Below are 26,437 nucleotides of genomic sequence, written 5' to 3' on the forward strand. Positions count from 1 at the left end.
CACAAAAAGACACACCCGTAAGAGACACACACACATACACACACACACACACACACACACACACACACACACACACACAGCCTGCAGCAGCTGGAGGTTAAAGGGAGAATCAGGAGTCTCAGAAAGTGAGCATAAACAAAGCTGCAGGGGCTGATGGGAATGTTGATCAGCTGTTTACCTGCTGCTTGGTCTCAGCTCTGAAGGCTAACGAGCTCCTGCTGTCAGCACACACACACAGCAGCAGACTTTTGTTGTTCCCGTCAGCTGATGGACGGACTCCTCGCTGGTCACGGCTCCTGTGGGAGAACGTCACTTAATTATTTATGTTAATCACAGGCTGCTGTAGCTGAAGGCCACGCTGAAAACGTCTTTAAAACGAGGAAATGGTTAACGAGGAGTCACCGCCGCCCTCTGGGATGGTCAGTTTATGGAGTTATTTATTCGACATAATTTTATAGATTTATACCATTTTGTAGATATGTTTCCGTTGCAGTTTTATTGTCTTGTTTTTCTTCCATTCCTATTTTTTTAGAATTACATTTTTATTTTTGTAAGTGTTTTATTTTATTATGGCCTTTATTTCATATTTTTACATTTGATTAGGTTCAACTTTTTTCATATTGAACAATAAAAGCAACAATTCCTGCAGAATATAAATGATGCAGATGACGTGAAGTGTGTGATCCAGCAGGATGAACATCAGTATTCTCATAGAGGTGCTGACACGCTGTGAGTGTCGTGACCATCCTCAGTCTGCTGTTGGATCAGCTCCTCAGAAACACCAGAAACCTCCGACCCAGAATCCTCCTCCAGCTCTGCAGCAGGAAGTCCACAAACCTCATCTTGACTGTCAGCTGTCACAGCTGTCACCTGCTGATCAGGTGTGACAGCCTAACAGCTCTAACAGCGTGTTTATACCAGGAGGAAGGAAAATGAGTCACCTGTGTGCAGATCATGGAAGAGTCGGTGTTAACGTTTCTCTGACATCTGAACTGTGAACCACGAAATGTTCTTTGTGACCTCTGGTCTGAAGTGACCTCAGACACAGAGGAGGACAGAAATGAGGTGAAGGCTGCAGGTCAAAGGTCACTTTGTAATACTGCATCAGAAAGGTGTGTGTGTGTGTGTGGTCACCAGCTGCCCCCCGCTCAAAATTCAATAACCAAACCATCATGTGACGACTTCTCCAGACTTTTCCAAACCCAGAGCTTCTGGTTCCTGTGGACCCTCTGGTTCCTGTGGACTCTCTGGTTGCTGTGGACCCTCTGGTTCCTGATCTGAGGTCTGCTCTAGCTCTGAGGATCTGTGTGTTGATCGCATGTTGTTGTTCTCTGCTCGTCTTCAGCCCTTCAAAGTTCACCTGAGAAATCTGAAGTCTAAAATCGTGCTCAAATATTGACGGTAGCTAATTAACTAGTTAGCTAACGCTAGCTAACTGATGTACTGAACTTAAGTTTACCTCGACTGTTACCGGTTACTGGTAGCGCTAACTAGTTAGTTAGCTAACGCTATCGTTACCGGTAGCGTTAACTAGCTAGCTAACTAGCCTGGTTGTTTTATATGATTCGCTGTCAGGCTGAAGTGCAGCTGACTCAGTTTCTCAATAGTTTTTCCAGAGCGTCCGGTGCTTCACAGCGACTTGACGGTGACCGTATCCTCCCGTTCGTTGACGTTACCTCGACCGGTAACAGAGCTGGGCATGTTACAGCTCACGCCAAAAAAAGACAAGTTGATACCGAATGCTGCGTTTTCATAAGACATTAACTGGTTTCTGTTATCACTGTTCTTCTGTAGGAGTATTTTCCTATTAATTGCCCCACCTGTTGTAACACAACCTGCTGTGTGTGTGTGTGTGTGTGTGTGTGTGTGTGTGTGTGTGTGTGTGTGTGTGTGTGTGTGTGTGTGTGTGGGGTAAGAGGGTGATGTGTCCTGAAAGAGGACACAAACCAAGAAGAGCATCCATGTGTATTAAACAAACACACACACTCAACACACATAAAAAGAGATGAACACACTCACGACCATCTCTCTCTCTCTCTCTCTCTCTCTCTCTCTCTCTCTCTCTCTCTCTCACACACACACACACACGTTGTCAGTCGGCTGCCAGCAGACTGCGGAGGGGGGGGGTGAGGACAACAGGAGGAGGAGGAACAGAGAGGATGCTGGGTAGGCGTGGGTGGGGCGCTCAGTGAATCAGAGAGGACGGGTGAGAGGGCAGACGTTGGATCTTTGTTCAGTGTACTCTTTGGATGTTGTGACCTGTGACCTCCAGCGATGATGTCACTAACTTGAAGTTAAATTGGCAGGTTTCCAATGGAGGTTCTGTCTGGAGTGTAGAGAGAAGTCAGATTTATGGTGATTTCAAGAAATCGTCCAGCAGTCGAGTCTCAAGTCAGCACCTCATCAGCCTCTATCACGTCTTTTCTCCCGAACTCCAGACAGACGCACACTCTCTACGGTGTGGGTGAACAGGAGTCAGCCTATTCCTGCCGAGCCCAGAGCGTCTTCCCGTGGATTTGACCTCGCTGTGGGTGTTACCTGCGTGGGTCACAGCCTGAAGCTGCCCCAGAAAAGAGCACTCTGCTGTGGGTTAGCAAACACACCTCAGCCTTTACAAAGTGGATGGATATCAGATGGAAGGTTAAACCTGCTGAACAGTAGAAATAAAAAAAACCCAAACCTGAAAATATCATTCGCGTCTTTATTCTCTCAGCGACGCCTGAGTGCAAAATAAGACGTGACGTTTGTGCCCAGCGACGGCGAGCAGCTCAGCTCTGACAGACTGAAGGTGGGCCGAGAAAGTTTCAATATTTCTCTTCTTTTCCTCTAAACTTCTCTTGTCAGCTGTTCAGAGGTCAGGGCCGTCAGTAGAGTCGTACCTGTTCAGGCAGCACAGGACGTCCATGTGGATCGAAACCGTTCAGAATCCTTTCTTAGTGTGTTTGATTAATGTCGTTTGTTGTGTGACTGCTGGTATTAGTGCTGATCTGTTCAGTTCCATGGATCTCAGCAGGTGTGTTTGCTCCTGTCCTCAGCTCTGTGGTTGGACAGTGACTGTGTTTAGAGTGATGTTCCTCCTCTCCCCCCTCTGTCTCTGGTCCTCTCCCTCCTCTCTGCTCTCCCCCCCTCCCCCCTCTGTCTCTGGTCCTCTCCCTCCTCTCCCTCCTCGGTCCTCTCCCCCGGGTCTCTCCCTCTCTCACTCGGTGTTTGTATTCCTGCTGATGAAGACTCTCTGTGGTTTTGCTGCATGTTAAGCTGAGCTGCTGTATCTGCAGCTGCCTGCGCTCGCTGAATAATGGATTTGTCTTTGTGTCTCTGTGTGTCTCACAGAGACGGTGATGGATGAAAAGGGACAGAGATAAAGGAATGTAAATTTTGTTGACATGCTTTGTCTCCATTATTAAGGTGATCCTTCAGGGGACAGGCGTTAGATTTAGACAGTAGGTGTTCGCTTGAAGCCAGTTTCTTTCCAGTGAAGGTGCAGGACGGGCCTGGTACAGGTACAGGTACATGCACGGGTACAGGTACAGGTACATGCACAGGTACAGGTATATGCACAGGTAAATGCACAGGTCATATTGAAAATCTGGTGCTGTTATTTATGAATTCATTTCTATTGTTTAGCCCATATTTTGGTGCCTTACGTATTATTATTATTATTATTATGTGTTATTCGTTTTTTTCTCACTTTGGGCCTGTCTTGATTAATTTGTCAGCGCTGTGCTCCAGGTGTGATGGTTGCCCCTGCTGGTCGACAGGTGGTTCCTGCCCAACAGAGCTTTAAGACGTGGATTATTTGCACACACACCGTAAAAAGGAGTGTGTAGGATCGGTGTGTTCAGGATGCAGTGTGCAGCTCATTAGAATCAGTCAGTCTGTCTCTTACCTCGCTGAAGTCAAAGCTGGTCATCGGTGCTCGATGCTGTCTTGAAGACTGAAAGTCTGTGTTTGAGCTGCAGGCTCTGACAGGGGGGGTGGGGGGGGGGGGTACTTTATTTGTGGCCCTGGAGTGGCCGTTCCCTCGCTGGCAGCTTTTTTTTCACGTCCTCTAATGAGTCCAGCTCTGTCTTTGTTTTTGCGGCGGTGGTTGTTGGGACAGGAAGTGCTCGACGTTTGATTGACTCTCCCACAGAGAGCAGATCACAAAGCTCCGGCTTCCTCCACCTCAGCTCACTGAGGAGCTTTTCCAAGCGCTGCTTTCCCCTGAAACCTGCAGCCTGATCTGATCCCAGACTCAGACCAGATCCCAGACCAGACACTTAGTCTCCTCCAGCCTCCTCTGCTGCAGTCCTGCTCTGGTTTGATCTGACCTGTTGGACTTGTCTTCTGTCTCCCATTTTGGTGCGTTGTGGTTCTTACTGGTGTTGGACTTGGCAGAGCAGGTGTTGATTCTCTGAGTTGTTGTTATTTGGTTTAGAGCTGAAGTGAGAAGTTGAATCAAAGCCTTCACAGTAAAAAACTTGGTGAAGTTCGCTGGTTAGAGCTCTTCAGATGTTCATATATGTGACGTCAGATCTGCTGTTTATCTTCTAGATGAATAATTTGGGGCTGTGAACAGATGAAGAATGAAAGTGTCCCAGCTGACGTCTTCAGGTGTCCTGTTGTGTCCCACCAAAGAGATTCAGTCACTGACGTTCAACAAGGAAGCAGAAATAAACTCATTTGAATGATCAAATATTTCACATTTGTACCTGAAAACAGACTTAAAAGATGCTGATTCATCTTCACCCCCCCACCCCCCCACCCACACACACACACTGCACTTTTAAAAAAAACAAAAACAATATGACCAACAAATGTTGACATTTTCATGGCATGCAGTAAATATTAGTCGGCTCAAACTGTGTGTGACGTCCAAAACGCTGATTTGCACGTTTAAAGAGCAGACAGTTAAAGCTGTTGAATGAGCTGATTTGTTTTTCCTCTCATGTAGCCTGTAAGCAGAGAGGATTCTGGGAAGGGAGTGGCACTGAGATGCTGCAGATCTGATGGCGAAGCTTTGATATTTACTCAAGTGGCTGCGATGCACCCACTCTACCCCCTCCCCCACCTCAGGGCAACGCCTCGCCATCTGGGTCGACACAGAGACAAGAAGTCCTGCCAGACGGTCCTTTGGGACAATAATACACACAAGCGGCCATCTTTAGACTGAGAGCGGCCCTGCGTCACCACACCTGAGGGCGCTGCGGTAGTTTCAGGTACAGGTGGGGTCTAAGATCCATTCCAGGAAGCCCAGGGTCCAGTTGGGGTAACAGATCCTTGAGTTTGGAGGTTCATCAGACAAACAGTCCGGGAGGGATCACATGACGCACAGTCAGTGAGCGTGTCCTGGAAAACCTGGAAAACTGCATGTTAGTTTCCAGGGTTTGAAACAGTTTAAAGGAAACTGATGATGTAGAAAATCCCTTCAAATGAATGAGGAACTGTGGCTGCGCTGCGGACAGCTTGTCCATCAGACGGTGTCCTCCTCTGGGTCGACTCCAGTTTGACCTTTCAGGCCTGTAAACACAGTGAAGACAGAAGAGACGTCAGTGTTGTTTTTGGTGGACGTATTGAAGCAGTGCCGAGGACAGTCCGTCTCCCTCTGCCACAGCTGCAGTCTGTCTGGTGATGTGCTGCCCCCTGCTGGATGTGTGTGGTGGTGCTTCTGTCCACACCAGTCTGCTGGGTTTCCTGTGATGGTCCTTACTGGTTTCACTGGGATTTACACAGACTGTGCTGTTGTGGGGTCAGCGACAGGAGGGTCCTGCTGCTCTCTGCGAGGAGCACAGTGGACATTTTCCTCCTCACCTCCTCCTGTGAGCTTGACTCCTGTGTGAATGGACGGAGGACCAGAATGGACAAAAAAAGAGATTCTCCATCTTAATGTGGACGTACTCTGAGTGTGGTGATGGACTTTGTCTCCTCTCTGAACATTTTGTTCAGCTCCTTCATCAAATATCACTGCTTCAGTTTTTGTTTATGTCTCTAGATTTTCTATTGTTTTAAAATGTATAAAATAATAGAGAACAGCATCAACACGATGAAGACGAGGACAGGAACAACACGGGACACTCGAGGGTTTCCCACTGCAGCACTCAGCTGATATGTCCGGTGCAGTCCAGCAGGGGGAGCCAGTCCACAGCTGTTCAGCTGACTAGTGAAGAATAACAGAGACAGATGAACACATGAATTCATGAGTTCACTTTAGAATCCAGACTTCACTGAAGGGACCGAGCTCGTTTTTTCTGACAGTGATTGGTCCAAACAAACCAGACACGGAAATAAACACCAATCACAACATGATCTGAAGCCAAGACACCACCACCACCAACACCAACAACCCAACAACACCACCACCACCACCAACACCACCAACACCAACACCACCACCAACACCAACAACCCAACAACACCACCACCACCAACACCAACTACCCAACACCACAACCACCACCACCAACACCAACAACCCAACAACACCACCACCACCACCACCACCAACACCAACAACCCAACAACACCACCACCACCACCAACACCAACAACCCAACAACACCACCACCACCAACACCAACACCACCACCAACACCAACAACCCAACAACACCACCACCACCACCAACACCAACAACCCAACACCACCAACACCAACAACCCAACACCACCACCAACACCAACAACCCAACAACACCAACACCACCACCACCACCACCAACACCAGCAACCCAACACCACCACCAACACCAACAACCCAACAACACCACCACCAACACCAACAACCCAACAACACCACCACCACCACCACCACCAACACCAACAACCCAACAACACCACCAACACCAACACCAACAACACCACCACCATCAACACCAACAACCCAACAACACCACCACCACCAACAACACCAACACCAACACCAACAACCCAACAACACCATCACCACCAACAACATCAACACCAACAACACCACCAACACCAACACCAACAACCCAACAACACCACCACCAACACCACCAAAACCAACAACACCACCACCACCAACACCAACAACCCAACAACACCACCACCACCACCAACACCACCACCAACACGAACAACCCAACAACACCACCACCACCACCACCACCACCAAAACCAACAACACCACCAACACCAACAACCCCAACAACACCACCACCACCACCACCAAAACCAACAACACCACTACCACCAACCCCAACAACACCACCACCAACACCAACACCAACCGCACCAATAACCCCAACAACACCACCACCACCACCAACGCCAACAACCCCAACAACACCAACACCACCACCAACAAGAACACCATCACCACCACCACCACCAACAACAACCCCAACAACACCACCACCACCACCAACAAGAACAACACCACCAGCAACACCACCACCAACAACACCAACACCAACAACCCAACAACACCAACAACACCAACACCAACAACCCAACAACACCACCACCACCACCAACACCAACAACCCACCACCACCACCACCACCACTACCACCAAAACCAACAACACCAACAACCCCAACAACACCACCACCAACACCAACACCAACCGCACCAACAACCTCAACAACACCACCACCAACACCAACAACCCCAACACCACCACCAACAAGAACAACACCACCACCAACAAGAACAACACCACCAACAACACCACCACCACCACCACCACCAACACCAACCGCACCAACAACTCCAACAACACCACCACCACCACCACCAACACCAACAACCCCAACAACACCACCACCAACACCAACACCACCACCAACAAGAACAACACCACCACCAACCGCACCAGCAACCCCAACACCACCACCACCAACACCAACAACCCAACAACACCACCAACACCAACAACACCACCACCACCAACACCACCAACACCAACAACCCAACAACACCAACACCAACACCAACAACCCAACACCACCACCACCACCACCACCACCAAAACCAACAACACCACCAACACCAACAACCCCAACAACACCACCACCAACACCAACACCAACCGCACCAACAACCTCAACAACAACCCCAACAACACCACCACCAACAAGAACAACACCACCACCACCAACAACAACCCCAACAACACCACTACCAACACCACCACCAACAAGAACAACACCACCAACACCACCACCACCAACACCACCAACAAGAACAACACCACCAACACCAACCGCACCAACAACTCCAACAACACCACCAACACCAACACCAACAACACCACCAACAAGAACAACACCACCACCACCACCAACAACAACACCACCACAACCATCAAGAAGAAGAAGAAGAAGAGTAGAAGAACGTTTGATGTTTCTATGTTAGAAAACCTGGGACAATTTTTTAAGTATTACCTGACCCACAGCCCAGGAGGACCTGAGACCAGGTCATGTCAGGTCCACACACACACACACACACACACACACACACACACACACACACAGACGTCCTCAGTGTGAGTTGTGGAGTGTGTGTAGTGAGTGATGTGTAAAAAGCAGCAGGGTAAATTTAGAAGGAGGCCATCACATCTGAACCTGTCAGCTGCTATCACTGTCACTGCAAACGCTCAGTCTGCACTGTGTGTGTGTGTGTGTGTGTGTGTGTCAGCCTGACTCAGGCTTTGATAATGAGGCGCTCATACAGCAGCACACACAGACAGAAGCCAAATGGTGCAAACTGTCCAAAATGTAATTGACTTAAATGGAAGCTTCATCTGATGTGTGTGTGTGTGTGTGTGTCTGTCTGTCTGTCTGTGTCTGTGTGTCTTCTGTCCTCTTCCTCCTGTCCTGGAGTTCAGTCGCGGTGTGTTTTGTACAGTCATGGAGCAGGAGGAGGCGCTCGTGGAAACACGTTCTCCTCTTCCACAATGGAATCCTGTCTGAATATTTGAACACGTGAGACGTCCGGTGTGTCGCTCTCTGTGTGCATAGTGGTGTTCTGATGGCTCTAAATACTACAGTACCATGAGCCTCGGCTGCCGTTGCTGTAGAGATGCGTGCCCACATGCTCCTGTCCGTCGTGCCGTGCTGTCAGAGCTGTTGGTGCTGCTTCTTTTCTACTTTAAATATCATTTTCACGTTGAGTCGATGATGTGTTTGAGTGTTCGTTAACACACCAACAGTCAGTTCTTCTTTGTCGTCGTGGGCTTCAACAGACGGTCCGTGTCACACGCACCACTGCAGGCACCGCCCTCCCAGTGACATCACACGGGTGGTGAATGATTGGTCAGGGACCACGGTGTCACCTGTCACCTGTCCTCATGACTCTATAATCAGCTGATGGAGTCGTTCGAACCCGATGGAGCTGCCTCTCAGTGCGTCACCAGGAAATGTCCGGCTGTGCTCCTGCTCTTCAGAGGATGAACCCTCTGCGCTGACCACCCCGTGACCTTTCAGTCAGCGCCACCGTCTGGACAAACTCTGAGACTGTGGCTGTAATGAACGCTGCAGCCTCTGGGGGGCGCCAGCAGCTGTTTTGAGTGGACTTTGGTTTTCTCTCCGGTCTCACTGTTTTTTTAAATGTCTAATTTACATTTTACCCATATTTTTTCTGCGTTGTTTGTAATTAGACTTGAATATTTCTCTTTTAAAATAGATTTTGATTTGTCAGTGGTGGCGTGAAGCGAGCAGCAGTCCTGAATCATTCGTCCATCGTTCAGAGGAAGAAAATAGCTTCAGCATAATCTAATAAAACGACACAGAGACCTTCGTCCTCCTCCTCTCCTCCTCACTTCTCACATTTTCTCTCATCTCCTCTTCACCCTGAATGACTAACGCAGAGACAGACAGTGGGTGGATGTGTGTGCATGTGTGTGCGTGTGAGTGTGTGTGCGTGTGTGTGTGTGTGTGTTGTAGACTTGCAGAGAAATAGTCCAATTAAAAGCCGGCAGATGTAGACGAACAGATAGGAGGGACTCTGTTGTCAGTCTCAGGAGGAATCTCTCAGCTTCCTGACGTCTCCGCCCAGGACACACACACGCACGCACGCACGCGGGCCCGCACACACACACATGCACATACACAGTGATCAGATCTCAGAGGGAGGTTGTCCCCCGTTCGGTCTGCAGAGCTCTAGTCTCTCCTGTTTGCTAACGCTAACTTCTGGTCGATGCAGGTGTTTTTAGAGAAGCAGCTCAGTTTTGCTCTCCTTTATGTGTGAACTTTGACCTTTTTTAAAGCAGCTTCGCCTAAAGTCATCCACACCCAACAATAAAGTAGCAGGTGTGGAGAAGAAGCGTCAGGTGCAGCAGTGTGGTGTTTGAGGTTCATCCGTCCATCAGCAGAAGATGCCTGTTTCTGCTCGTAGCACTGATGCTAACAGTGACCACGACACACTCGTCCTTTAAGGCTCGTCTCCTGGAGGCTGTTCAAGGAGCAGCTGTCTCACTCTCTCATGGTGAAGCTGTCTCACACTCTCATGGTGAAGCTGTCTCACTCTCTCATGGTGAAGCTGTCTCACACTCTCATGGTGAAGCTGTCTCATTCTCATGGTGAAGCTGTCTCACACTCTCATGGTGAAGCTGTCTCACTCTCATGGTGAAGCTGTCTCACACTCTCATGGTGAAGCTGTCTCACTCTCTCATGGTGAAGCTGTCTCACTCTCATGGTGAAGCTGTCTCACTCTCTCATGGTGAAGCTGTCTCACTCTCATGGTGAAGCTGTCTCATTCTCATGGTGAAGCTGTCTCACTCTCTCATGGTGAAGCTGTCTCACACTCTCATGGTGAAGCTGTCTCACACTCTCATGGTGAAGCTGTCTCATTCTCATGGTGAAGCTGTCTCACTCTCATGGTGAAGCTGTCTCATTCTCATGGTGAAGCTGTCTCACACTCTCATGGTGAAGCTGTCTCACTCTCATGGTGAAGCTGTCTCACATTCTCATGGTGAAGCTGTCTCACACTCTCATGGTGAAGCTGTCTCACACTCTCATGGTGAAGCTGTCTCACTCTCATGGTGAAGCTGTCTCTCACAGCTCTGCTGCCGTCCCTTTGCTCATCGCAGAGACTTTTCGGTAGAAAAACGTAGCGTTCCGTCCTGATTTGAGCCGTTCATCAAGTAAAGATGACAAACCGTCTTTTGTTTAATGTTCTCAGGTGAGAAGTTTTGCTTTTCTGTGACTTTAAACTGAATAAATTTTGTGTTTTGGACACAAAACGTTCAGAAACGTCCTGGCGTCCATAATAATGAAAAATACTGATGTCAAACTGACAGGAAGTGTTGATGTAAATAAAGGCTCCACCTCCTTTTCTCTCCCTCTGGTGCTCAGCTCTTCCTCCTCAGTCTCCTCCTTCGATTCCTTTTCCTCTCCATCTGACTCCTCCTCTTCCTCTTTTTCATCCTCCCCTTCCTTTGGTCCTCCACCTTTCCCTCTTCGTTTCTCCTCCTGCTCCCCCTCCTACTCTTTCTGTCTTCCTGTTTCTGCCTCCTCCTTTTCCTCTTTTTTTCCATCTGTTTCTCCTCTTCCTCTCCTCCACATCACTGACTTTGTCCTACATCACTCTACCTTCCCTGAGGATACACCCCCACTCTCTCTCTCTCTCTCTCTCTCTCTCTCTCTCTCTCTCTCTCGTTCAACCCTCCTCGTTTCCGATGAGTCATGTGACCAACCTCTGTCGCCCCCACCCCCCTCTCCCTGGAGACCAATCACACCCCCACAGAGGAAAGCTTAACACACACATGCACACAAACACACACACACACACACACAGCGGCGCTCGCTCGCCCCGGCTCTCATCATCATCACCACTCTGTCAGTGCAGAGAGAGAGAGGGAACGCAACAGGGAGAGAGGAGGAAAACAAGAGAACGAGGGAGAGAGGAGTCGAGGCAAACGCCTGAGAGGAGGTCAAGAGGGAGAGGAATATATTCTACCAGAAGAAGGAGGAGGAAGAGGAAGAGGAGGAGGAGGGGTCAGTGGAGACGAGGAGGGGGGAGGTTCTCCCTGAATGAAGGAAGAGCTCTGGGAGTCGTTTCCTCCCCGCCGCGATGGAGCGACGCGAGGAATGAGGGCGGATGGTGAGAGCAGGGAGCAGCAGCAGCAGTGGAGGAGGAGGTGGAGAGGCTGGAGGTGGAGGCGGAGGAGGAGGTGCGGGGGGAGCCACGTCCGGAGCCGGGCGGCGCGGGAGGAGCCGGCAGCGCTCCCGCAGGAGGCGGCTGTCGGCCAACTGCCCCGGCGCCGACAAGATGTCCCCTGGCATGAAGAAGGTGGAGTGCTTCTCGCCCATGCTGTGCCACTGCAAGGTGGCCTGCACCAACAGCACCATCTCCCTCATGTTCGGCTGCAAGGTGGGTGGAAACATCTGCCGGGAGGGAGGCGGAGGCAGAGTTTGGCGTCTCACGTGGTGAGCGTGTGTGAGGTCACGGCCCGGGCGTCGGGGTGCGTTCGTTTCTAAAACCTGGAGAAAACTCTCAGAGCCAAACTGTAGGTGGAGTTTGTCCAGTCGGGCGTCTGAAGGTAAACTTCAGACTGAACTAGGCCGTCTGTGAGTTCATGTCTGTTCGCCAGGACCAATCAGGGCCACAGATAACGATTACCGTCAACTGTGATCACGATTCATCGTTTCAGTGTCACAAAAACGAAGTGACGTCTCGCCAACAAAGAAAACAGCAAATCCTGTTTTTGCTTGAAAACTGGCCTCACGATGAACCGATCATTTTTCTGTCGATCGACTGATCCCTTAACCGATCGATGGCGTCCGCTGTAATTGGTTTATCGTGAGCATTAAAAGGTGTCGGCGGTCCTGCGAAGACATGATTGACGTGTTGATTCTTCAGTTTTTCTTACTGGCAGTTTTCTGTTTGTTTCCTTTTGTACTTTGAAAGTTGACTTTTATTTTCCATCATTTCTATCAGGAACAATAACTCAATGCAAATTAGCCCAAATCTGTCAATTGAGGTAAATTAAATTAGTCATTTCTCGGTCAGAATTGAAGCAGACTTCCTGAAGTCCTGAAAATATGACTGAGAATATTTCAAGCATTTAAACTCAATAAGTGACCGAAGCACTGATCGCTCTCATAGCCATCTGAATGATCTGAGGATCAAACTGTGACGACCGCTGAGGTTTGTGGTCTCACACGTTTGGATAATTGTGGGTCTCTTGAAATGAACTGTGGTTCCTCTGATGGGTTAGTGCGGTTCCTGTTGTCATTCATGAGAAAATCCTTTTAAACCAGGTTGTTTCAGTCACTGCGGGCGGCGTGGTGACAAACCTCGAGCCCGTTGGTTCAGCTTCAAACCTGAACGCTGACGCTCCGTCACAGAAACATGTAGTTCAGGCAGAGGAGAGATGGACAGACATGAATACGAAAAATATCAGAAACCAAACCTGTGTGGGCGCGACAGAGAAGCACTGCAGGGCAGTGAAGGCATCAGAGAGAGGAGAGACCGAACACAGTCGAGCTGGGAACCAGAAAACGTCAGTCAGACCCTTAAAAGGACCAAACCAGGTTCTGCTGTGCTTGGTTCTTCTGCTCTGCGCCTGTCAGACAACAGCTGAGGGAGAAAAGCCCTTTAGCTCTGCGCTGAGCGGCTGTGTTTACTGTTTGACCTGATGCGACACGATAGGCTGCCCGAGCCGCTTGTCATCTCTGCGTCACTGAATCGACCAATCGGAGGCCGTGATTGCAGCGGTGCTGAGGCGCGATTGGCCGACAGGGAGCGTCAGAGGCAGGCCGGCAGGCACGTGCATGTGTGGTCAACATGTGCTCTGCAGGGAAACACCAACTCACCGAAGCCTCAGTCAGACATGAGGCGATGGAGGCGGCGAGCTGAGAGACGAGGAGTGAAGACAGACCTGTGGGGACGGAGTCGTCCACTGATCGTCCTGGTCTTTGAAGTGTGGCTCTCTGTGTCCTCACTGTCAGTTTGTGTGTCACTGTCACTCAGCTGGATGTGCTTTCAGGTCCAGAGTCTGGATCCCAGTCTGAAACCACGTACACACACACGCACACACACGCACACACACACACACACACACGCACACACATGCGCACACACATGCGCACACACACACACACACACACACACGCACGCACGCACACACACACGCACACAGAAGCTGGAACTATCAGCTTTAGACTGTCGTGTTGGTTTTACCAGAGTTCACACAGGATGTAGTTGTGGTTTGTTCCTCTTCCTGTTTCTGTGTGCAGACCAACGTGTCTCTACCTGTTCTGAGCTCGTGTCCGGACATTCGTAGCGTTGTTGTTCAGGAGAAGGCCTCGAGCTACAAGTTAAAACGCCTCCATCCAGCTGGCCAATCACTGCGTGAGTCTCTGATGGACTCGAGTCCACTTGAACCTCCCTGTTGACCTCTTGGCCCCTGGCTCTGATTGGACAGTCACACTGAGCGCCTCGGGGGTGGAGTTACAGTATCATGCGGAGCGCTGTGCTGACCTGTGAACCCTCAGGCGCCGCTCAGATTACTGCTGCCTGTTCTACATGGACCAGGATTCACTGGTGTCGTCGTTAATCTGAGGGATTGAGGAGATGACGCTCATCTCAGACTGGAGGCTCGACGGTTAAAAGCTTCAGCGGTGCCTCTGATTAAGCGCTCAGCTGTGAATTCTGCTCTGCGTCAGTTTGATCACAGCGTGTCTTAATTAAGTCCCATCGATCAGCCCATCGACTGCTTTCTACCACACACTCAATAGATTTTGCCGGAAGTTATCAATTGTGGAGCCGTAAAGTGTTCAGAGGGCTGAACTGAATTCACCACAGCTCAGAGTATGTCTTGGCTTCAACACAGCCCTCATCAGATCCAGATCCACATCCACATCCAGATCCAGATCCAGAGGGCCGGGGCGAGTTCAGACCTCAGCTCGTCTCCATCTGTTTACAGCACCAACGGTCAGGGTGGAGGCCGCTCGCCGCTGAGAGGGAAAGACCACCGCTGACTGTTTATCCAGCGGTTAGTCAGTGGCACAGGAACTACTCTCATCCTTCAAGTACAAGTAGTACTACCACAGAGTAGAAATACTCTGCAGGTCAAATCGTATGCAGTATTTTAGCATCAAAATATACTTGAAGTAAATACTTGAATAATACACTGTATGTAACCTCACTGGATTAGAGTTGTTCATGTGTCAGCTGGTAAATCAGAATTTATCAGTATTAATACTCTGAACCTACAACGTAACTAATTACTAATATTGTCAAATAAATGTAATGAAGTAAAAAGTAAAAATATTTGTGAAGTGTACTAGTGTCATAAATGAAAGAAGTGAGGTACAAGTACCTCAAAATTGCAGTTAATTACAGTATTTGGGTAAATACAGTCATGCGTAGTTTCAGATAATATTTCAACATAGTAAACCTTCAAACAGAGGTCAGAGGTCACAGCTCGGTTGAATTCCGTCTACAGTCCTTGTTGTCTTTGAGATTTTCTGTGCAAACAGCACGGACGGTCAGCGGGACAGACGTCTTGATGGACATCAGTCGGATGTTGGATGTCAGGACTGAGACAGTGTGGATGCTGGTGGAAGCCGTCGTTCAGTGTGGGGCTGAGCCTCTGAGGCCCGTTCAACTTCCTCTGACCTGAAGCCAGCGGCGCCTCAATCCTTCCTATCAGTCTTTGTGTCTGTGACGGTGTTGAGGCGACCTTCTGAGCCTCTGCTGCGTCTCTTCTGTGGCAGCTACACTGAAAATTTAAAGAAACGTTGTTACTGGGATCAAGATGCGAAGTCAAATCACTAATTAGATAAACAATACACTGAGTTGTGACGGCAGCCATCGGTCCTGTGTCATGGCGTACCCGAGCAAACGCTGCTGCCGGTCGTGCTTTCTTAAACCGTCGTCTCTTCACCACCTCACCTCGTGTGTGCTTTCAGGCTGTTCTCACACTTACTGTAAGACTCTCCTCTGTGGGAGCTAGAAAAAGTAGGTGAACGACGAGGGTTAATCACAGAATTGTGATGCAGTCGTTGACGGTCATATGCGGCACGACGCCACCAGCACGCACAGCTGATCGGCTTGTTTCAGCAGCCAGCCAATGGTTGCTGACCTCAATTGCTTTATTCATCGCGCAGACTTTTCGTCACCTTTGGCGAGCGGCGGTGCCGAATTCGGACCCTGCTGACAGCAGCATCTTTGCTGGTCATTTACATCCCGAAGCACACTCTGCCGCTCAGTGCAGCTTTGCTCGCTCGTGTCCTCCTCCGTTTTTATTGATTAATGATGAGTGAATTTTAGGAGCGTCCTCTGCAGACAGGTCGTAACAGATCAGATATTTGTTCCCACGTTTGTATTAAAGCTGCGTAAAGCGAGTATATCAATGAAGGACTGAATGTTTGAAACTCAATTCAGGAGATTCAGGAGAAGCCTGAAGTTGTGGGCAGAGTTCATGGCTCCTGTGTGTGGTCGATGGGAAATCACTGAAATACTTTAAGCACTGTGTGGTTCCTGTGTGTCCTCACACAGCAGCAAAGTGGACAGACAGACAGACAGACAGACAGACCAAAGACGGTAAATACAGGGAGATTGTGGTGGGATATTACTCCTCGCTTGGTTGTTCCCATCTTCTTCTTCATCACATCCCTGAATCATCCAGAAACCCTCCTCCTCCTCCTCCTGAACATCCTGCTACATCCGCTCCGTGGTGATGCTCCTATTTATAGCAGCTTTTGGCAGGCAGGAGTCGGCGCTGTGCCTCCTCCTCCTCCTCCTCGTCTCTCTGAGAGCTGTCGAGGAGGAGGAGGAGGAGGAGGCGGCTCTCTTCAGGCAGACAGTGTCATCACTGGAAACCTCCCCGCTACCTCCTACGTCCACATTTCCATTTGTGCTGCTCTCGTCCACAGTGAGTGGGCTCAGTGTCTCGCTCAAGGACACTCTGACATGAAGCCGCTGCAGCGACCTGCGATGTGTTCGCAGTGCCATCGCAGCGACGTCCACATCGGCACCTTTCACCTTGCGGTTTGAGCTCCGTGTAGATTTTAAAAGCAGCCGCTGACGGAAACAACAACGGTTCAGAATAATGGACAGGAGCCAGAGCGCCGCTTCTATGGCTTCCCCTTCGAGCGCTCTTGTTTAGTCGCACAGATGCAGACAGATTTAGGCTGTGAGGGCTCAGTGCAGCGTTGTGACCCACAGAGGGAGTGGAACCTTTAAACCCACTGTTTTCACACACTTCCTGCTCTCAGACAGTAATCCTGGGCTTCTCTGTGGTCGTGTTTCCTCAGAGTGTCGTGACAGCTCAGGTCGCCTGCAGCCTCCCGATGCTTCTCCATCTGCCGCTCTGTGGTCGAGCAGCATTCAGACAGAGCTGCTGTGTGTGTTTGTGTCGACACTGACCGTTAGCTGAAAGTAAGCTAAAGATCTGTTGAAGTGGCCGGGGGCAAGTGGAGTGGTTTGGCTGGTGAAGTGATCCAGAGCAGCTTATTGCACATGTGGTTAGCAAGTGAGGCTTTCTGAACAAGGACTCTGGGAATTTTTCACAGTATTTTCTCTTATACTTGGTAGTTTGTCTGAATATCCTCAGGATATTTATGTCGTAGTGTTTTCAAATTAGTGCCAGACAATAAGACATATCTATTGACTTTACATGTACATAAACTTGTCTGAATTGCATTTAATTTAACTGAGAATAGCTGCAACAACCAGTGACGTATAACCAGGTGTTCACCTTTGAACTCGGCCTGTAGTACGATCCAGAAGTCCTGAACCGCCAAGTGGTCGTACTGGTTCAGTTTACGGTTCCACTTAAACGACATCCCATAAAAATGCTCTCCTGTGTTTGAGATTTCTGGCTGTGATAGATTTAAGGAAAATCCCTGTTAGCTGTGGATCACTGTGATAATGCTGAGAGTCTTTAATGGGTAATATCACATTATCGGCCAGCACTGCCTCTCATTAACACGGTTCAGTGGACATTGAAGGCGTCGCTGGTTGGAGTTCGTCTTGACTCTACGGTGTAATCCGCCTTCCCATTTTAATCTGTGGCCTCCGGCCCGCACACGGATGTAATCCCCCAGTAATTAAATCAGTAATTAAAGCAGGACCGTCATCGTGGATCATTGCTGCAGACGCAGCGCAGGCACATCTGTAAGCATCTGTCAGCTGACCGTTTCACCACAGTCATGGAGAATCAAGTTCAACCATCAAACACAACCAAGGAATCGTCAAATCAGAGCATCAGGATGCAGAACGTTGGAAACCTGGTCTCAGTGGCTGCTGTTGAGTTCTCCTTGTTTTCATTGAATTGTAGATTTTAAGGGTTTGTGGTCGACGTCGTCTCAAAGTTCAGCTCCAGGCATCTTTCTTGACCTTGGAAACAGTCATGAAGTAGCTGCTGTGGAGCTCTCGACCAGTACTACAGTAGTATCAGCCTCAGTGTAGTATCTTTAATGTAAGCCTCCTTCAGCCTCTCAGACTTGTGTTTGTGTCTAATTCACATGCAGCATCCAGCAAAACCTCAGCAAAGTTAAAGCGTCTGTTCAGGTGTGTGCGATGGTTCCATCTCGCTTCAGACTCATTCACAGGCCTGTGTTGACACCGGTTCCTCTGAAGCACTGGTCACACTGGAGGAGGACTGGTGTCAGTTAACGCTCGGTGCAGTTTGAGGATCAAACCCAGCTGCTATCAGAAAACGTTGTGGAGGAAAATGAGTCAGACTCTCCAGTGAAGTGATTGACAGCGTTTGATTCACAGGCTGTGGTGCAGCTGAGTCGACAGCAGGGCGATGCTGTCTGATTGGTCGAGCTGCAGCACATCTGTCCACTGATGCAGGTCTTCTTACCTGACCTGTTTAATGGCTGAGTGTTTGCCGAACTCTAACTCTTTATTTATTTATGTGTGTAGATTCTTGATTTCATCAGATCCGAGGAAGGCTCTGGAGCTGGTCACAAGGTGTGAACAGAAAAGTGTGATTTCTTCTTCCACACTGTCCTGAACGAGCGTCAGGCTGCCTTCTCACACTCTGTTTGTGCTGAACAGCGTGAGACTTAAATCCCAGCCATCAGCTGGTCATGATGGCTCACACGGAGGAGATTATTTAGCTTTTTTAAAGGGTTTCCGACTGAAGAGGTCCGGTCAAGAAGCTGCAGTGACTGGCTGCGTCAGTAGGAGGCAGCTGTCTGGTGTCGAGCGTCTTTTGGATCTTTGTCCAGCTTCATGTGTGAAAAATAAGTCGTCTTCTCCTCACGTGTTTTTTCAGTTAAGAGCTCGTGAAGTTGTGTTCCTGGATGTTGTCTTCAGTGTTGAAGTGGAGGGAATCAAAAACACATTTGAGTTCGACAGCATTCGTCAGCTGAAACACATTTAGCTTGTCAGTAACAAATGGAGCATCTCACATACGGCAGATGTGTTCAGACATTACGTGAGGTACGAAACCTAAGAAATCCAACTGAGACACCAGTGTGCTTGTCTGTGTGAACGAGCTCTTTACATTTGATGAAAACAGACACTTCATATGTGACGTCTCACATGAGTCTTTTCTCTGAAGTGTTACAGTCGGTGCTTCCTAAAATACCTCTTGTGGTGTGAAAGTGCTGCAGACACTGTGTGTCTTGAACGTAGCCAGATGTTCGGGTGTTCATGCTGCAGATGTTCAGACATTCATGCTGCAGATGTTCAGGCGTTTGGGCTGCAGACATTCAGGCTGCAGATGTTTAGGCGTTCAGGCTGCAGACGTGCAGACGTTCAGGCTGCAGACGTTCAGGCGTTCAGGCTGCAGATGTTCAGGCGTTCAGGCTGCAGATGTTCAGGCGTTCAGGCTGCAGATGTTCAGGCGTTCAGGCTGCAGATGTTCAGGCGTTCAGGCTGCAGACGTTCAGGCGTTCAGGCTGCAGATGTTCAGGCCTTCAGGCTGCAGATGTTCAGGTGTTCATGCTGCAGACGTTCAGGCGTTCGGGCTGCAGACGTTCAGGCTGCAGATGTTCAGGCGTTCAGGCTGCAGACGTTCAGGCTGCAGATGTTCAGGCTGCAGATGTTCGGGTGTTCATGCTGCAGATGTTCAGGCTGCAGACGTGCAGACGTTCAGGCTGCAGATGTTCAGGCGTTCATGCTGCAGACGTTCAGGCTGCAGATGTTCAGGCGTTCAGGCTGCAGCAGCAGTGAGGGATTATTTCTTACCATCACCTAATCTATTGATTATGGTTTGATTCATTATCATTTTGTTTGTTGACAAACTGTTTGCTCTATAAAACATCAGGAAAGAGTGAAACTGTCGCTCATTTTCCTGAACAGTCCAAATATTAGTAAACATTTGATTGATAAACTAGTGATTGATTGATTTTCTGTAGGTCCTTTTATCTCCTGGATTTCTCTGAAGGTGTCTATTGATCTGAGTCCTGATCGGAGGTCAGATGTGGACTCCCCACAGCTGATCGTGACGTTTGATCAGAGCAGCGTTCGTCTCTGTGCTACTGGTGGGAGTGACGGCTCAGACGCAGGTGGGCTGCCAACCTGCCAGCTGATCCAGCCCTCAGCCAATCACGCACAGGATAGTCCCGTTCAGACGCAGACGCAGGTTAATGTCCCTTTGAAGCAGCTGCTGAAAGTTTCCTCTGAGGTTCTTCTGAGGTTTCATTAATGCGCCGAATAAAACAATTATTAATTCATGCTCCTCCTCCGTCTTTCTGTGTCGTTCAGTCGAAATTTGTTGACCGAAAATGTTGTGAATGTCATCATAGTTCTGCTGGTCAAAGGTTGTAAATGAGTTTTTGTCTTCACCTCTTTTAACCAGCAGAACACATCAATCGTGTGAAACGTGACAGATACGAAAATGAAGTCTGATCAGTGGCTGAGCTGAAGAGGAAGCAGCCCAAGGAGTTCGTCTGTGATCAGATGTGTTAGAGATGAACTTCCTGCCGTGCATTCAACAAATTCTTTACACCCACGGCCCATCACACCTCTGTCCCGCCTTCTGTCCAGGCGACGGTGCTCAGGAGTGGACTGGAAGGCGTCCGTCACTCAGTCTGAGTCTGGTTATGTAACGGCGGAGGTTCAGGACAGTCGAGTCGTTCACCTGTCAACATGAACATCTCCTCTTGAAGCCAGAAAACAGATGAGTAAGACTCGGAGCTCTGACTCATCAGGATGTGAAGCTGCAGCAGACGAGAAGCCTGGGAGGGAAATATCAGCCTCGTCTCAGCTCTCGTCTCCGTCTTCAGCCCCTTTAAACAGTTTCTAAACCGTCTCATTGTGCTGCTTCGGTCCGTGAGTCCTGTCAGAGAGCGTAGCGCTGTCCCCCCGATGATGGAGGCATCGTGTGTTTAGATTCCAACCAGCTTCATTTCTGAGAAGTCATGTTTTGGTATCAGGCTCTAAAGACTACATTACCCATGAGCCTCAGCAGCAGTCTCTTTTGAGAAGAAAGCAGGCAGCACTTTGTTTGCTGACCCAGAATCCAGAAGTAAATGAACTTTTTCTGCAGCGCCCATCAGAATTTGAAGCTTAGTGGTTGGATGCTTCTTGCTGAAATGCACCATGGGAGTTGTAGTTCAGTCTCTCCTTCAGTGTTTATGCCCACAGGCTTCCTGAACCTTTGACTTGTTCTCAGAGAATCAGATATTTTCCAGCACAGGTGTTCACCTTTAGCACAGGTGAGTCACCTCGTGTGGCAGATGATTGGAACTGATTCTTCACAGAATTTCACACACACTCTTTGCTTCACCTCACAGGTGATCAGGTTTCTGACCTCAGAGTCCACGTTTGATCAACACAGCCTTAAAAAACATTCACAACAAACACGGCAGGTTTGACTCAAAGACGATGGAACCTGAAGGTGACACGAGGTGGAGTCATGTGACTGTGACCAATCCAGTCAAGTGATGGCGCCCTCTGCCTGTCAGATAGACTTGAGGGAAAAGCCCAGATCTGTACTTTGACCGTTCTTCCTGTTTGTGTTTCCTGTTCCAGAAGTACAGGCACCACGATGAGGACTCGTCCCCTCAGGACCAGAGCTCCCCCCAGCTCACGGAGGAGGCGGGGGGAGCGGAGCTGGTCCAGGTAGCAGAGAAGAACCTGTCCCAGATCCAGAATGTCCACGGATACGTCACCCACGCTCACATCTCCCCCATGAAGGTAGGAGAGCCGCTCTGCTCCTCTCTGCTCATTCGTCTCTGTTAACGACTTTACTGGCACGACTGTAAATTTCCAGCAGCACAAACACGTCAACAGTCAACATGTCTTCACCTGAAGGCCGAGGACGTCCTAATGTGTCCCCGAAAGGCTGCGGCCATCATTTATAGTCGTGTGGATCCCACGGCCTGCCTGTCATTCTCCAGGTGGATCAGGTTAGAAGTGAAAATCTCTGTTTTTAAAAAGGTCAGAGCTTCACCTCAGTGATCAGCAGAGACTCAGTGAGACGGACGCTTTGTGCTGCTGGACGGTTTACTCTGCTGCAGCAGAAGAAAACAGTGATTTTGTGACTTTAAATGTAATAACTGTATTTCAGTGTTAGTGACTGATGTGAAATATACTGATGTAATAACAGGAAGTGAGCACGACTGTTTGATCAGCTGTCAGAGGAAACTCTGTCATCAGCTGTTAAACCTCACGTTAACCTGTTCCAGTCAAAGTGAAGTCCAACCTGTCCTCTGCCTGTCCATCACTGTGTCCTGGACTCACTGTCTGTCTTCATGTTTCTGTTTATTCATGAATGTGTTTCTGTCCACACACACACACACACACACACACACACAGAGGGAGGATGAGGTCGTTGCTTGTCTGTGTTGCCTACATGTGGTTCATTAAAACATTAAGGCTGCTGTGACGCTCACACCTGTACCTGCTCCTGCTCGTCATACCTGTGTCCTGTCATGATGTCGTCACACACACATAAACACACCACCAGTCAAATTCCTCCAGTCAGGTTTCTGTTGGACCCCCCCCCCCCCCCCCCCATGTTACCTGCAGGTTAACACCAGGTTACTTCCTGTGAGTCCAGGTGAGACTGAAAACTGAATCGAGAGGTAAACTGAAGTGAGATGAAGTAAACTGAAGTAAACTGAGGTGAGATGAAGTAAACTGAAGTAAACTGAGGTGAGATGAAGTAAACTGAAGTAAACTGAGGTGAGATGAAGTAAACTGAAGTGAGATGAAGTAAACTGAGGTGAGATGAAGTAAACTGAAGTAAACTGAGGTGAGATGAAGTAAACTGAGGTGAGATGAAGTAAACTGAAGTAAACTGAGGTGAGATGAAGTAAACTGAAGTGAGATGAAGTAAACTGAGGTGAGATGAAGTAAACTGAAGTGAGATGAAGTAAACTGAAGTAAACTGAGGTGAGATGAAGTAAACTGAGGTGAGATGAAGTAAACTGAAGTAAACTGAGGTGAGATGAAGTAAACTGAAGTGAGATGAAGTAAACTGAGGTGAGATGAAGTAAACTGAAGTGAGATGAAGTAAACTGAAGTAAACTGAGGTGAGATGAAGTAAACTGAGGTGAGATGAAGTAAACTGAAGTAAACTGAGGTGAGATGAAGTAAACTGAAGTGAGATGAAGTAAACTGAAGTAAACTGAGGTGAGATGAAGTAAACTGAAGTGAGATGAAGTAAACTGAGGTGAGATGAAGTAAACTGAAGTAAACTGAGGTGAGATGAAGTAAACTGAGGTGAGATGAAGTAAACTGAAGTAAACTGAGGTGAGATGAAGTAAACTGAGGTGAGATGAAGTAAACTGAAGTAAACTGAGGTGAGATGAAGTAAACTGAAGTGAGATGAAGTAAACTGAAGTGAAATGAAGTAAACTGAGGTGAGATGAAGTAAACTGAAGTAAACTGAGGTGAGATGAAGTAAACTGAAGTGAGATGAAGTAAACTGAAGTGAAATGAAGTAAACTGAGGTGAGATGAAGTAAACTGAAGTAAACTGAGGTGAGATGAAGTAAACTGAGGTGAGATGAAGTAAACTGAAGTGAGATGAAGTAAACTGAAGTAAACTGAGGTGAGATGAAGTAAACTGAAGTAAACTGAGGTGAGATTAAGTAAACTGAGGTGAGATGAAGTAAACTGAAGTAAACTGAGGTGAGATGAAGTAAACTGAAGTGAGATGAAGTAAACTGAAGTGAAATGAAGTAAACTGAGGTGAGATGAAGTAAACTGAAGTAAACTGAGGTGAGATGAAGTAAACTGAAGTGAGATGAAGTAAACTGAAGTGAAATGAAGTAAACTGAGGTGAGATGAAGTAAACTGAAGTAAACTGAGGTGAGATGAAGTAAACTGAGGTGAGATGAAGTAAACTGAAGTGAGATGAAGTAAACTGAAGTAAACTGAAGTGAAATGAAGTAAACTGAGGTGAGATGAAGTAAACTGAAGTGAGATGAAGTAAACTGAAGTAAACTGAAGTGAAATGAAGTAAACTGAGGTGAGATGAAGTAAACTGAGGTGAGATGAAGTAAACTGAGGTGAGATGAAGTAAACTGAAGTAAACTGAGGTGAGATGAAGTAAACTGAGGTGAGATGAAGTAAACTGAGGTGAGATGAAGTAAACTGAAGTAAACTGAGGTGAGATGAAGTAAACTGAGGTGAGATGAAGTAAACTGAAGTAAACTGAGGTGAGATGAAGTAAACTGAAGTGAGATGAAGTAAACTGAGGTGAGATGAAGTAAACTGAGGTGAGATGAAGTAAACTGAGGTGAGATGAAGTAAACTGAAGTGAGATGAAGTAAACTGAGGTGAGATGGAGTAAACTGAAGTAAACTGAGGTGAGATGAAGTAAACTGAGGTGAGATGAAGTAAACTGAGGTGAGATGAAGTAATCTGAGGTGAGATGAAGTAAACTGAGGTGAGATGAAGTAAACTGAGGTGAGATGAAGGACAGTCAAAGTGTTCAGGTGAACCCGTCAGAGTGCTGTGTGACAGGTAAAGGTGGCCTCGAAGGGCTGCACTGACGTGTCACCCAGCAGAAGTTACCTGTGACACCTCCTTAATCCGTCTCAGCATTTTCTAAAAAAAATGATGTTCAGCCATTAAAACCCTAAAAGCAGCTTCTCATTGGACGATTGGGTGATCTTCACCTTCGCCATCAACCCAGAGCAAACTCTACAGTTTGTCCTCCAGGGGGCGCAACAGTACTCCACATTGGTGCTGGTCTGGTTCTTGGACTGTCCTGCTACACGTCCTGGTCTTAGATTAGTGACATTTCGGTGAGTGAGGTCAGACCGGGGCTGTGGCTCTTCTTGCGGCGTCACGTCGTTCTACGTTGGATGCGTTCGGTCTGCGTTTATCTGAAACTGAAAGATTCTTTGTCTGACTGACTGTTTCTTCTTCTCACACACCATGAGCTGGTTCTCTGTGCGTTACTGAAACCAGAGCAGGACCAGACTTCCTGGAAGCTCAACCTGGAGGATTTGGCTTCGCCCCGGTCACATGACTCTGCTTCCTGTTCATGCTGTCCTCCATGCTGCTCCTGTCAGCTGCTGCTGTGTTTGTGCGTGTGGCTGCTCCGACCAGTCTGTCCTATGAGCTGTGTGTGTGTCTTCTTCACTTATGGAGGTGTGGAGTGAACACCAGGTCATAAAAAGACTTTCCAGTTGCATTGTGGGAAATTTAGGATCTAAGATACTAAGACCAAAGTCATGTCGTCTCCCTCTGCTGCTCACACTTGAACTTTCTTCTGAGTCGTGATGAGGACGTGGTGGACTTTGTTCTTGACATTTTACCAACCAGACATTTAATAAATTAGTTGACAGATAACTGATAGATGGATCAATAATGAGGTTAAATAATAATAATAATAATAATAATAAGTCCTTTCACAAAACGATGTAAGGACGAGAAATGCAGAGGTCAAAGTGAAACAAGCAAACCTGATTCCAGAAAGTCTGAATCAAACCACAATCAATCATCAATAATCAATAATCAATAATCAATCTGTTCACTGACAGCTCGCTCCATCCTCTGATCGACTGAGCCTTTCCAGGACGCCCCTTTCATACCCAACCATGATCCTCTCACCTGTCACCAATCAGCCTGTTTACCTGTGGAATGTTCAAACAGGTGTTTTTGGAGCGTTCCACATCTTTCAGTCTGTGAAACGTGTTGCTGCATCAGATTCACAATAAGAGATATTTACAGAAATCAATGAAGAACATTAAACATATTGACTGTGAGCTGTTCTCAGGTCAGTTTGTGTCAGAGAAGATCAGATCAGATGATCACTTCCTGTTTGATCAGGTGATCACAGTCTGATTAGCTGATGTTTGAACAGCGTCAGACTCTTCAAATAGAACCAAAGAAAAGGTGAAAAGTGAGTGTTTGTGTGATCTGCTGAGGATGAAGTTAAAGCTGACGACTGAACGTCAAACAGCTGCTCAGTCTTCAGCGCTCTGTGCTGATGTGTTCAGACGCTCAGCACTGGAGCTCTGCTGCCACCCTGTGGTGTGAAGACACACTGACGAGTCTGCACAGAGCATCCACTTCCTGTCTGAACCCAGAGGTGGACGCCGCTCACCTGGTCTCTGACCGAGTCAA

General features: G+C 48.2%; 1 protein-coding gene across 21 annotated transcripts in view; it reads left to right on the forward strand.

Annotated features, from left to right (window-relative positions):
- The window catches only part of dlg1b (discs large MAGUK scaffold protein 1b), a 92,217-nt gene that overhangs the window by 29,927 nt on the left and 35,853 nt on the right, over positions 1-26,437 (forward strand). For 20 of the 21 annotated variants that reach the window (XM_076745478.1, XM_076745458.1, XM_076745459.1 and 17 more), the window contains one exon: positions 21,885-22,049. In XM_076745478.1, coding sequence (XP_076601593.1) covers positions 21,885-22,049 — 165 coding nt within the window. Of the gene's footprint in view, positions 1-11,851; positions 12,315-21,884; positions 22,050-26,437 lie in introns of those variants that run through there. The other variant, XM_076745466.1, reaches the window with a different exon arrangement.

Source organism: Chaetodon auriga, chromosome 12 (assembly GCF_051107435.1).
Source record: "Chaetodon auriga isolate fChaAug3 chromosome 12, fChaAug3.hap1, whole genome shotgun sequence".
NCBI classification, from domain to species: domain Eukaryota; kingdom Metazoa; phylum Chordata; class Actinopteri; order Chaetodontiformes; family Chaetodontidae; genus Chaetodon; species Chaetodon auriga.